Source organism: Perissodus microlepis, chromosome 13, assembly GCF_051167445.1.
Source record: "Perissodus microlepis isolate ML-2025 ecotype Zambia chromosome 13, ASM5116744v1, whole genome shotgun sequence".
NCBI lineage: Eukaryota > Metazoa > Chordata > Actinopteri > Cichliformes > Cichlidae > Perissodus > Perissodus microlepis.
Window position 1 is genome coordinate 14,061,517 of NC_140473.1, and position 13,474 is coordinate 14,074,990.

At 41.5% G+C, this 13,474-nt stretch overlaps 1 protein-coding gene across 1 annotated transcript in view; it reads right to left on the reverse strand.

The window, feature by feature from the left end:
- Positions 1 to 13,474, reverse strand: part of mlip (muscular LMNA-interacting protein) — a 49,640-nt gene that overhangs the window by 23,522 nt on the left and 12,644 nt on the right. Inside the window, exons 3-11 of the mRNA XM_084948455.1 lie at positions 11,530 to 11,655; positions 9,436 to 10,983; positions 8,714 to 8,785; positions 8,192 to 8,272; positions 8,031 to 8,114; positions 7,870 to 7,905; positions 5,509 to 5,556; positions 4,432 to 4,494; positions 4,192 to 4,317 (exon numbers count right to left, since the gene is read on the reverse strand). Of these exons, the coding sequence (XP_084804581.1) occupies positions 4,192 to 4,317; positions 4,432 to 4,494; positions 5,509 to 5,556; positions 7,870 to 7,905; positions 8,031 to 8,114; positions 8,192 to 8,272; positions 8,714 to 8,785; positions 9,436 to 10,983; positions 11,530 to 11,655 (2,184 nt within the window). The remainder of the gene's footprint in view (positions 1 to 4,191; positions 4,318 to 4,431; positions 4,495 to 5,508; positions 5,557 to 7,869; positions 7,906 to 8,030; positions 8,115 to 8,191; positions 8,273 to 8,713; positions 8,786 to 9,435; positions 10,984 to 11,529; positions 11,656 to 13,474) is intronic.

Below are 13,474 nucleotides of genomic sequence, written 5' to 3' on the forward strand. Positions count from 1 at the left end.
ACACTTCTGATGATAAATGCTAGCCAGACCTCAAAACTCCAAACTGCTGTCAAAAGTCACAGCTGGGGGCATCCTCTCTCTGCGACAGAGCCAAAGATACACCCTGAAAATAGTCACAGAAATTGCCTCTGTTATGTGGCAATAAATACGGACTGACGCAACTGCTTGTTGTTGCCACAAGTCTTCAAAAAATGACAGCTGAAATTGACCAAAAAGGCACCCTGTCGAAAGTATTGTGGCAGACAGCAACATCCTATTTTTGTACCAACACAGTACACCATTAGAATAACTGGATGAATGTGACACGCTGGACCGCCTGTAGCCTTCTAGACAATGCTTCAATGGAAGTACTAATTAAACAAAAAAGTTTAGTTTTTTTTTTCTTCAAATGTGCTAATGGCTGAGTTTTATATACAGTGATGTTTTTCTTGTTTGCTTGTTTTACTGGTGGCTGGAGCCTTCTGACTGCAACTGCAGTGGCATAATTGCAGGAACAATCAAAATATGAAACACTTCCACACCTAAACGTAAGAAGAAATTAATATTTTATTACATATATTTGACCTTTTTTGACCTCGCCTCTGTCAGTGCGCCCCAGGGTGGCTGTGGCTACGACGTAGCTTGCCATCACCAGTGTGTGAATGTGTGTGTGAATGGGTGGATGACTGGTTGTGTAAAGTGCTTTGGGGTCCATAGGGACTAGTAAAGCGCTATACAAATACAGGCCATTTACCTTTTTTTTCTTCACAATCTGCTGCAGCATGTGGGTGTTTGTATGGGTAAACAACACCAGCATGTTAAATGGCAGCAGTCGTATAAACAGCATACAGCCGGATGGTGAATATGACTCTTGCTGCTCCCCGTGGTTCCAAACAGTCTTTCTGCAAATGTAACAAACCAATTGGGAAGCCGTCTAAATCTGCATATTTTAACAGCTGTTACTGCAGCCCTTAGAGGCCGTGGGTCATAAGCCATTTGTGCAGGCAGAAATTATGACCCATCGTTATGTTTTAAAGTTAAGCGACCATTAGAGGAATAATTGCACAGAAAATACAGTGTGGAGTCATCAACTTTTAGGTGGAGATTAGGTTAAAGTCGCCACCCTGGAAAGCTTACAGAATGAAGCTTCCTAATGTGTGACAATATAAAGGGGGTATATTTTAAAACAAAAAAGCCCTCATTAAAATGTTTTTTGTGCCAAAATGTTGCGCTCTAAAAGTAGTTATAAAACGTACATTTTTCTGAATCGTTGGGAAAATCTTTAAAGACTATTCTTATTTAATTGTGTTTTGTTTTTGGACACATTTCTAGTTAATTTTTGTAGTTTACTAGCTCCAGGAGGTCAGAGTTCAGACGTGTGATGTCATCAGTAAGCGCAGAAAAACAAACTGGCTGTATCCCAATTCAGGGTCTGCAGCCTTAAAGTACGCAGCCTCAACGATCCTCAAGGGCCGCGTACTTAAAGACCGCTAAGGCCGGAAGTGCGAGGCTTGTGAAATGGGACGGTCTAGCCTCCGTTGCGCTGCCCAGGTTGCCCAGCAACCATGATACTAACAGCTGGAAACGTTTCATACAGCTTTGTTTGACAGAAATGAAGGAGAAAATCTTTTGTTCATTTCTTTGTTTGTTTCTACATGAGCTTTGATCATTCTCTGTAAGATTAAGGTCAGCTATTGAACGGCGTATATTTTAAAGTAAAGGCTGTAAAACCAAGTTAGTACAAACGTCACTTATGTCACATAACTTTGCCGCCATGTGGCCAACAGTAATGTTTTAATGTTCTTCGTTATTAAACATTTGCACATAAATAAGTGACATGATATTCAGTACTTACTTAAAGTTTACTCTTCGGGCACCCCTCATCCGCCGTTTTTTTCGGCAAAATTATCCACACCCACCGCCGCGCTATGCATTCTGGGATATATTGGGCCACGAAGTCTACACCGCCACGTCCTTAAAATTCAGGGAAATGAAGGACGCATTTGAGGGCCGCATTTCGAGCAGCCTTCGAATTGGGACAGCCTTCGTCGCATCGCGGTGACGTAATCGGCCTTAAAATGCGGCCTTTAAAGCTGCAGACCCTGAATTGGGATACAGCCAGTGTCTGAGATGTGGGAGCAATGTTTTGCTGATGATACGCTATGCTGCCTGTAAACTCCAAAACTGAACTGAGGAGAATAAAGTTGCAAAAAGGAGAATGGAGTCATGTCTCTCTGAGGGTGCAACAAAAACCCAATCACACTATTAAGAGAAAATGTTAACAGTGATTGAAATGAAAGCCATTACCAGGTTGACTCCATTTCCAGTTAGCAGGACAGTTTATTAGTTGTTACAGAGAATGATTATGAGTTTGGACTGATCAGGTGTCATTTATCCATGCTCCAGTAATATCTAAACGTGTTCCCCCACAGTCTTTCCTGTTAGATACATTCAAGCTAATTATGTTTTCTGCTTTAATGTTTTTTCCACAATACTTTTTAAACAAAAAAGTGAATTTCTTTTGAAAAATCACTTCACTAAAAGGATGGCTTTTTGGGCGTCCAGCATGATGCTAAGTGAAGCAGTTACCGCTTTCTGCATCACTTCACTTTTCTTTAATGTGAGAAAGAGACCGTTTGGAAACAAGCCCGAAGCTCAGTGGCTCGTGAAGGAAAGGGACTCCTAAGAGAATCTGACAAGACCGGGTGATGACAGAGTGATGAGGGGAAACATTACAAATATCTTGGTATGTATGAAAAAATATATGTATATGTATGAAAAAAACAAACAACAAAGGAAGACAAGAACAGGTATCTACACTGATAATAGAGGCAAAGGTGTTCAAGTTTGTTATCTTTTTCTCAGCACAAGGAAAATTGGTAAGAGCTTTTAGACAAATTACCTTGTGTCTTCAGGGAAACGAAGGGCGAGAGATAGGATACGGTCAAGTTCAGAAGTTTTACCAGAATTTGTCTTTTTTCTAAAACTTTTTGTCTTCTTGTGTTTGAAGTGATTTTATATTATGGTGAATCTAGAAATGTCCACCAGTCAGTCGTAGCATTGCGACCACCTGCCTAATATCATGTTGGTCCCTCATTTGCTGACTGGTCGAGGCATGGGCTCCGCTCAACCCCTGAAGGTGTGCTGTGGTACCAAGATGTTAGAAACAGATCCTTTAAGTCTCGTAAGTTGAGAGGTGGCACTTCCATGGATTGAACTTGTTTACCTAGCACATCCCGCAGAGGTAAACACCTTAAACTCGTTGTTGTGCTCCTCAAACCATTTCTGAACCACTTTTGCTTTGTGGCAGGGAGCAATTCTGCTGAAAGAGGCCACAGCCATTCAGAATACACTGTTCGCTTGAAAGGGTGGTCTGCAACAATGCTTGGTGCTAAGCATCAAAGTAGCATCCATATGGATGGCACGACCCAAGACTTCCTATTAGAGCTTGCCCAAAGCATCACATTGCCTCCACTGGTTTGCTTTTTTACCCAGATTTCATTGTGGTGCCAAACCCACTGGGCCATCCGCATGATGTCTGCAGCTATGCAGCCCCATACGCAATAAACTGCGATGCACTGTTTGTCCCGACACCTTTCTTTTAGAATCAGCATTAAATTTTTTGACAGTTTGAGTTACAGTAGCTCTTCTGTTCCATATTTACTCCCCGCGTGCATCACTGAGCCTTGGCCACCCATGACCTTGTTGCTGGTTCACCACTGTTCCCTCCTTAGACCACCTTCAACAGATACAGTACTAACCACTGCAGACTGGGAAAACTCTGACCCAGTCATCTAGCATCACAGTTTGGCCCTTTTCAAACTCGCTCAATCCTTATGCTTGCTCATTTTTCCTGCTTTAAGAACAAAATGTTCACTCCACGCTCCCTAATATATCCCAACCACTTCCCACGATAAAGAAATAATCACCTGTCAGTGCCTATAATGTTATGCCTGATGGATGTATATTCTGTACTGTAAATGTACTGAATGCTTTGGTGGAAAAAAAAAAGTATCCATGCTATCCATGATATGGAGATTGGAATATAGTCTGAGTAGTTTCTGGAAGCTTATTTTTACTGTGAGTCTGACAGTTGCAGTTAAGTGCAACTGGCACCAACGAGACACATTTCAAGTCAATGAGGAGGATTGTGCAGACTGCGAAGTCTTGTTATCACTTAAATTAAAAACCGATTGAATGCCACAAGCTTACCCTTTTCTTGTCAGTTGAGGTCTGCTTGCTGGCAAACTGCCTGAAGGGCTTTGGATGAAATTCATCTTTATCCTCTATTGTCAGTCTTGGAATGGCCGTCATCGGGCGAATGACCCCAGGTTTTGTCTGGATATTACAATTCAGACATTTGACAGCACAAAGGAATTAATTCTGATAAGCAGCTCATAAATTCTCCTAATTCAGCAGATGAAGGAGCGTGATCAAATAAAGAATGTGTACCTGTTTGCGACCCAGCAGCTTTCTCTCCACGTCGGCAGATGGGTGCAAGCTGCATAAAGATGCCTGAATAAATAAGTTAGAGGAAAAAAAGAAATATTAACACAATTACTAATGCCTCTCACAAAAGTTAAACACTGATAACCGAAAGCACTCCCGCCTTCTTCTCTTTCAATTAATTATGATATTTGCCATCAGAGAGAAAACATACACAACTGGGAGAAGTAATTTATTTTTGAGTTTTTATGATAGCATAAATACATAAACATCTGGTTGCAAATCGGATTAATTATTCTTACTCAAAATAACAGAAAATTATTCTGTTCATGCAAGAAGATATACAATTTAGAGGAAAATTACGTTTTAAATTGGAGTTTAATGAACCCAGGAATAAGGTTTTATTTCTGAGCTTGCTAATAAACTGTTGCTATGAGATGGAGTAGCTTCAACACATGATAGCACGCTGTTTTGAACCTCTTATACGTGCATACTTATGCAGTAAGCTACTTTATAAATGACCCGTGTTCCTGGTGAACTGTGAAATCTGTCAGAAGCTCAGTACAAACACAGACCGAGAGGATGGAGTCTATCCCTGCTGTCCTAGTGCAAGAGCACACCTTACAGCCCATTTAGAATCAGTAGTGAGCCCAACATGCATGTCTTTGGACTGTAGGAGGAAGCAGAGGGAACCCACGCACTGTAGGCACAGGGAAAACATGTAATCTCAGATTCAAATTCTGTGCTGTGAGGTGACATTAATCACTGCACCACTGTGCCACCAAGTTTTTTGAAGCTGGTTGAAATTTGGCAAGTTCTATTTTATAATATTCAAAGAGCAAATGTTTTGGAAAATCTTCGAGCCACCTTCAAGTTCCTGATGAAAAATATCTCACCTAACACCTCACAGTGAAAAAATGATTTGCTCGCCATGTCCTGTGAATTTTGGAATAAAAGCATCTGAACAACACTGAGAATAAGCACCGTCAGCAGCAGGTTGTTTATCCTGTGGGGTAAAAGCTGAGAAAAACAGAAAGCATTTGCCTTTAATTCAACGTGCAAAACTACCTGACCTCTACTCACATATTTGGTTTCACGTCCCAACGATTTTGAAAATGATGAGTTTTTCGGCTGGAAATGAAGAAGAATAACAGAAACTGAATGACACAAGCTGGATGTCAGGGAAAAAGAAAGAATCATCAAACGACTCATTCATTTGTAACTGTGATGGTCACTTTTTAGAAAAGAAATTAATGAAAAAATGATCTAAAGAAGTCCTTGGAGAACATGAATTATGGTCTCTCCAGAACGCGTCTCTTTATTTTCTCAGACTTGAATTTAACATGTTTTCTTGTTACACAACACAGTTTCTCTTGTTAGCGATTGAAAAATTGATGTTTTCATGCATACTTTCCCCCCTGCTGAGTTTACACAAGCATCTAGCTTAAGAGCACACATCCCATGGATGACATTTTCTCACACACACACACACACACACACACACACACACACACACACACACACACACACACACACACACACACACTTGTTTTCTCTGCAAACTATAGGAAGCATTCTCCTTTGATAAATAATGGACAGATGTCCTTTCATTTCTTGTGCTCATATAGCTAAAATTCACTTTTATCCAACTTCCTGCTTGTGCTTCAGTAAAACAGTACAGAGGACTCATTTCTTCAGTTCCAAAGCTACTATAGTTCTTTATTTATCTTTTCTATATCATTTTTACTTCAATGGTTCTCACTTTTAGTTATATATAGACACAAATATACATTTTCTTTCTCTCTTTTATTTGTTTTTGGGTGTGTTTTTGTGTGAAAGCTGCTTGCCTGCTCCTTTTAAAAATGATGAAACTGCAATTAGGATGCAAAATGATGACACTGATTCGCATTGTTATTCTGGGTGCAAAGAGCATGTGTTTACTCGTTTGCTTTTTATTGACCTAAACAAATTCTGCACTAAAGAACTGAGATGACAACGCTTTAGTCAGCTTTGCATCACTGTGTGTGCAAAATTTGCAGTGTGAACTTTTAACAGTTTTTACAAAAAGAAAGACAAAAAAAAAAGATAAAAAGAAGAAAACATTAAGTTTTGTTAATCATCACAAACTGGACAAGATGATGTAGTTTCAGATTGGTAGCTGACAAAGACACAGTCAGCTACCACTAGTCCCAGAGGCCTAGAGAACAGCCAGTGACCTTCATGGAAACTACCAGTCGCTAGGGGAAACTGTCTATCTGGCTGTTGATTGGGGAAATCATTCGCAGAGCGGGGGGGGGGCAAACCAAGAATCTGCTCATGATTGATTTGGTCACCAGCAGACAGTCATCTGTAGTTTGTATTCAAGATGCCATTTGTCTGTAAACACTCGCTAACTAACCACCAAGCAAAAGAATGTGAAACTACAGACGGAGGATGTTCACCTTCAAAGTAAAAGCTGTAACCCACATGTTTCAAAAGGGGCAGCTTTTGTGATGATTGCAAATGGGTTCTGTTTCCAATTTGCTCAGTGAGCAGGTTGGTGAGTATTTGCAGACAAGTTGACATTTTCCATATAAACTGTGAGTGCTGCAATCTTCCAGTGAAGAAAACAATCAGATTATTGCCAGTGCAGGGTAAGGTAAGACTTTCCATAGACAGACAGTCACAAAGCAACAGGAAAAGAGTCAAATAAATAAGAACATTTTAGCAGCCAATATAAAGACATAAAATGCAATCAATAGAATTCCCAACAGAAGGCATGTTTAGTCGAAAATGTTTTTAACTGCTTCTTTAAAAAGATTCCACAGAGTCGATTTAGTGCAGTTGTAGTGACTGAAAGCTCTTTAGTTGTGTACGAGGAAAAACTAAGAGATTCCGAGCCTGTGAACGACGACTGCGAGCAGCAGTGTCCTTGGAGATAAATAAACTTCTTTGTGACTGATTTCACCTGGGACTGGGCCAAAGATTGATCTGACACCATTCTCAGATGTGTCCCAGTTCAATATGAAGCTGGAGTCAGCAGCCAGTCACCTTAGGTTAGTATAAAGACATGCTCCATCTAAGCATAAAGTGTGTATGGAAAAGAAAATGACATGGCCTCCGAGAGTGAAGTTTGTGGAAAAATGACCATACTTTTGGATTTACTGCCAGGTTAAGCTTTTTATGTCTTTGATACAGCACGATGCTAATCTCAGAAAAATACAGTTTTAACCATTTTGATAAGAAATCAGAAAATAAGACAGGTTATGATCATATACAGGTGCGTACTTCACTGTGGGCTCAGATCCCACGTTTCCTCCCTGTTTCACATTATATGCAAATTAAAATACTTGTTAGCTAAGTAACGTGTTTAATCCTCCAACTTCTTAGTTTTAAAGTGATAATATCTTGATGTAAAAATTTCAAAGGAAAAATAGCTCACATGCTGTTAAAGAGATCTTTTACCTGCAGACCATTGTTGGTTGTTGATGACCTGGTGGACTACAGTGGCAGGGTTGTGTTGGAGTTAAAGGATTAAAAAAAAAGAAACCTGTTAAGTGACTTTCAGCACCACATTTATACTTGTTTAATTTCATATTAATAGTGAAATAAAACACCAAACTCACTGCAGCAATGGAATTTGCCAATATCTCATCAATGACGGCATAAAGTTCCTCAGACTGCTGCCGGAGCTGAGCAGGCGAGCACATCTGTGGAGAGCACAGACTTATTGATGCCGTTTCGCAACGTGTGCGGTAAATAACGGCGGCGATGTGTGCTGTGGTACCTCAGTGTGGGTGTCTGATGCGATGCCTGTGTTCAGCGTGTCACAGGAACTCATTTCTCTCTCGACCTGCTCATCTATGGCCTGTGAATACAAAGAGAGAGAAGAAATTGAGCTCCCCTCCACGACTAATGGTTTCACTGGAGCAATAGCACGCAATTCATTACAACATCTCCTCCAGACAATTCCTGTTGATCCACTCTATATTCTTCACAGGCATAACTCCTTCATCTACATGTATCATACAGAGGTGTGAATGTGTTTTCATGTCTCCCTGAGCATGATATGACTTTTAATAAAGCTTTAAGAAGTACTGTCCTCGCAGCTGCTGTTAAATCCTTCTGAAATGAAGGAACAAAATGTCTTTTTTTTAAATCTGATTAGTGCATCTCAAGATTTATCTTAAATTACTCACATCATGCTCACCATAGCAACACTGGCTGCATCATTAGCGCTTCGTACTGTATGGCTGGCCATTTAACAGGATAAAAAGGCAAATGGGATTAGAGCCAGAAGTGAACTCACTTGCTGATCCAGTAGTAGGGTGTTTGTGGGAATAGCGGCGAGGGATTTGTAGCTTAGCGTAATTGTGTGTGTCTGGAGACAGAAGAGCAAACAATATGAATATAAATGTAATTACAATTTAAATTTTATTGAAGATAAACTTTGTAGACAGTCTGGTGGAAATTGTTTTATAGGCATGCTCTGTCTCCTGTTGGTGCTGGCTGCTCATCATGCAAAACAGTCAAACTCAGAGTTGCCCAGCAGTGTGAGCCGAAGTGTGTTAGCCTGTGGAAACTACATCACTTTGCTGCAGAGGAGGCCTGTTTGATGGATTACATTATGAACAAGCTTAGTTTTCCTTCACCGACGGGCAAGAAAACTGGATGAGTGTGTTATCAACTTATTTTGCCCCTGCTGGCTCGAAATAAATTGAATTCCTGGTGGTTAATACTCTGAATTTTGCACCCATTCGGTTAATGTCAGCTTTAAAAAAAACTTTTTAGACATTGGAAAAGTGCACTTGAAACTGTTGCAAAGGAACAAATGAGCACTGACAAAGACAAATGGATAAAAGACACATCTAAAATCAGCTCCACATAGACGATGCCGCTTGATATCCACATGTCAAGTGCGAGAAGTCTGTTTTTAGCCACGCAGGATGTGAGAACAGTATGTCAGAGGGAACACAGTAAAAAATATCCTCACTTTAAACGAGTCATGCACACGGCACAGATAGAGGCTACCTTTCTTTTTTTACCCTCCCTGTCACTGTAGTCTGATATTCCACTCCCCGGCCTTGGTGAGGGTGTGGCGCGCAGGGAGAAAGGGGAAGGGGTGAGATCTCTGATTGGTGGAGCAGGAGAGGGTGTTGGCGTGGGAGAGCTGGTGGGTGAAGGCCATCCAGAAAAAACAATGGGCGTGTAGCAGGAAGGCGACAGACAGGGGGCTTTGCGAATGCCCTGCGAATGTGTGGCACCTGTGGGGTCGAGGTGGCTCCTCTGTAATTCGTACCTTCCTGTGGGATTTCGTGGAGGAGGGAGAGGTGATGCTGTGTCAGCACGAGCGGGGAAAATCGTTGCACATGAGTGAAAAGGCTCAGGATGAGGGGGGAAGACAGGCGAAGATCTCAGTTGCTGAGAAAGCCAACGAAGCTTTGACAGAGATGAATTTGGCTTGCGACTCCATTTCTGGGGCGTGGAAGTCTGTGGCTCGTTAATGAGTTTGGGGGACGGGGAGATGAGTTTTTTAAGGTTATTATCCGCACTGCCCTTGAGGAACGTGTGATTACTGCCGGGCTTCAGCTCAGGGAGTTTGGATATGGAGATGTGTGTGAGGGGCAAGGTTTTGGAAGTTGTACAGACTGTTTCTTCATGCTTTGGTGGAGAAGCAGAGAGGAAGTTTGAGCAAAATACAGGAGCTCGGGGTAGCGTGAAACTCTTCACTGGCTCTGAACGTCTTTGCACTTGAGATGGCGTGCACGTTCTGTTGAGTTCATTTGACTGACATGTTGGTTCCCTGCAATGGTGGTTCTGAATGTCTATAGATGCCTGTGAAGAGAACCGAGACGAAAACTCGAGGGGAATGGAGGCCACGCTGGAGGCTGCTGAGCACGCGTTACAGAAGGACAGTGTTACGGGGTTAACAGGCCAGCAGGGGGTGTAAGGTCTTTGCAGTGCTGAGGACAGAACAGGAAGACGACCTTTTCTCAGGATGGCAGTGAGGAGAGAGAGTCTGGTGAGAGGAGGCCGATGCCGGGGAGGAGGGTTCTGGGAGAAGACAGAGGAGGAGAGGCTCTCACAGGATGAGAAACAGGTCTGAGGGATGTGGATCAGACTAGAGCCTGGAGCAAGAAAGTGCCTCTTGACCTGGATCACAGAAGGGGTGAAGACACCAGAGGGGACGGATGAGCAGGGAGAAATGGTACGGCTTAACGAGGCAGGAGAAGTGACCGAGGAAAGCCGCACGGCGGACCAGCTCTTCTCTCTGTCCGAGGCATCTGAGAGGATGGACTCCCTGGAAGAAGCCAGTGTGGGAAGCAGGTCTCCAGAGTATGCGGGGCTTAATATGTCCTCTGACCCTGGCGTTCTATTTGCACAGCAACCCAAGCTAACCTCAACATGTCTGGAGGTGTGGTGACACTGCTGCTGGGAAATGTCCCTGTGTTTATCAGCGCCTGTTTCCATGGAGGCCGTCTCTGCGGCTGCGTGGTTGGGTGTATTTTGAGACTGGGCACTGATTGAAAGAGAGGATTTGGTTTGAGAGAGGCTGGCACGAGCTGGAGAAGTCTTCAACTAAAAAACAAAAAGAAAGAAAAAAGATAGTTTGGGGTTTGTTGTTTTTTTCGTTTTCTTTCCTGCGTCTTATCTGAAAATTCACACCTCAGGAAGCAATTACTGAAAATGGACTTTCCCTCCACATTCTTAAAAGCCCAGATATACTAAAAATGCTACCCCTGCAAAATAGTGTTTGTAACAAGCTTGTGGCTGGTTTGTGAAATTACTTTGATGAAAACACCATCTGACCCCCTGCAAAAGCACGACTAAAATGTACTCATTATAGACACTAGAACTCTTGTATTTTTAGAGTCCAATTAAAATGTCACATTTGAAAAGCAGCACACGCACACCTTGGACAGTCGTTTCATTTTTAAACTAATTTCCTGACAGTGCTTCTTTAGTGAATGTCAGCTTACCAAATGTAACTTTACATTGTAAATCAAGACCCTGCAAAGATACACACTGTGTGTATACATGTACACACACAAACACATATCTACATCACATTAAGTCAAAGCCTTTTTGTTCTGCCTTGCTCATGACATTGAGAGTTGTACTTACTTGCGGTAGGGTTACATTTCCTGCTCCTCCCTCCACAGAGTCGTTAATTGAGACCCACTCTGCTCTGATAATCTCCCCGTCTGATACACTTTTCCTGCTCGTCTTCTCGTGGGACACGGCTCCGTTCTGACAGGGGAAAATGAAGCAAATGTTAAACAGAAACTTAGCGAGTGAAACCCGAGGTGATCATCAGTGACCCTTTCTGAGCTCGGGGTGTGTTTGGTTTCTACACGCCACATCCCCCCACAGATATAACACACATGGGCACGCACATGTCCTGCAGACACCGGCGTAGTACACGCGTCATGTGAGCTTCTGACGCAGGGTCTGTGTACATGCCAAAGTATTAATAAAATGTAAAGTGACAGCAGAGAGTGTGAAACATTAAAGCCTTGTTGTTTTTGTCTATTAACACGGCGTGCTTGCCACTAGACGAAATTTAAATTTTGCGCTTGTGGTGTCCTTTTGACTTTAATCCTCTTACCGGGGGATAATTAGAAAGACGAGGTAGTAGCATAAGAAACCCTTAAAATATTAGGCTCTGGCAGGATCCTTCTCACCTGAGGATTTGCACCTTCTGAACCCACTTCTCCAGATCCCAACCCAATCAAAATATATATAGCTATGTGTATTTTAGACAGAATGAAGTCAAACAACAAATTAAGCGCTTGCAACAATCAGGATAACAGAGCATCCTTAAGGTTTATATTCAGGACTGAATATCCAAATAATAATCTGTGGAAACATTGGGAAGGCTGACTTCCAGGAAGTATCGCAGGTCATGTACTAATTGGAAGGTTGGTGGTTCAGTCTCTGGCTGCCCTAGTCTCCAGTCTGCATGACTAATTATGTTTGGGGAAGATACTAAACCCCAAGTCTCTGATGCATTCACCAGAGTGTGAATCTGTGTAAATGGTACATAGAAAGCACTCACATGTAGGAAAAAGTGCTTGTGTGAATGGGGCCTGCTGAATAAAGCACATAGAAGTTTTATATAAGAAACATATCTGACTATATAGCTACAATTTCAGAAATATATTCCATATTAGAAGCATAAAATCTTCTATGGTGGTTAATTACGTTGAGTAAATGTCTGTTAGAGGAAACGTGAGCACCCAGAAGACCCACGCAGGCGCAGGAAGAGCTCTACGCTGACCAGCACGTTTGAACCAAGAAGCTTTTTGGTGTGAGGCGACAGCTAATCTTTTTGATATAGTCAGCATTGAACCTGTTTGTTTTACTTTCATTTCTGACTTTTCCTTTCTGGTGTTTGGTTAAAGTTGGGCAACAAAGCTGTGTGGTTAGACTTAACAAAAAAAAAAAAAGAACTCTATTAAGTTAAGTTCACATTATTTAGAACATTCATTTCACTTTGTGTTGCAGAGGCCAACACTGTTTAAACCCAGTGCCACAGATAACCAAAAATGAGGCCTTTTCATTGTTTTACATATAATTAATATTAGTGTGTGAACTATAAATGCATTTCAGGAATCCAGTTTAAAACAGGATTATCTGTCAAAATACATGTTGAGCTAAAACGTGTAACTGCTCATTATATGAATCATTATAGATATGAGCACACTCTCCCTGGCATGGCAATTAGGGTGCTAAATATACATACAACATTATCTTATAATGACAACCTTCAGATTTCTGAACCAATTAAAAAATTCTCTGTATTTTTCTTTTGCCTGTAATGTAGATGAGCAGTAATCAAAGCAATGAAAAGCTGCCAAAAGGACATTCATTTCTGGAAGTGCGTGCAGCATAAATGTCATCTAATGTCAGTAAAATGATCAAACACCTTGTGTCAAATGTCATTATATTTAGAACCTATATGAAAGGGATTTTTCTTATCTAAACTAAGTGCCATTTAAAAAAAAGTAATGTTAATGTAAGTGATAAGATAAATTAGATAAATTATTGCCTCTATGATACAAATATA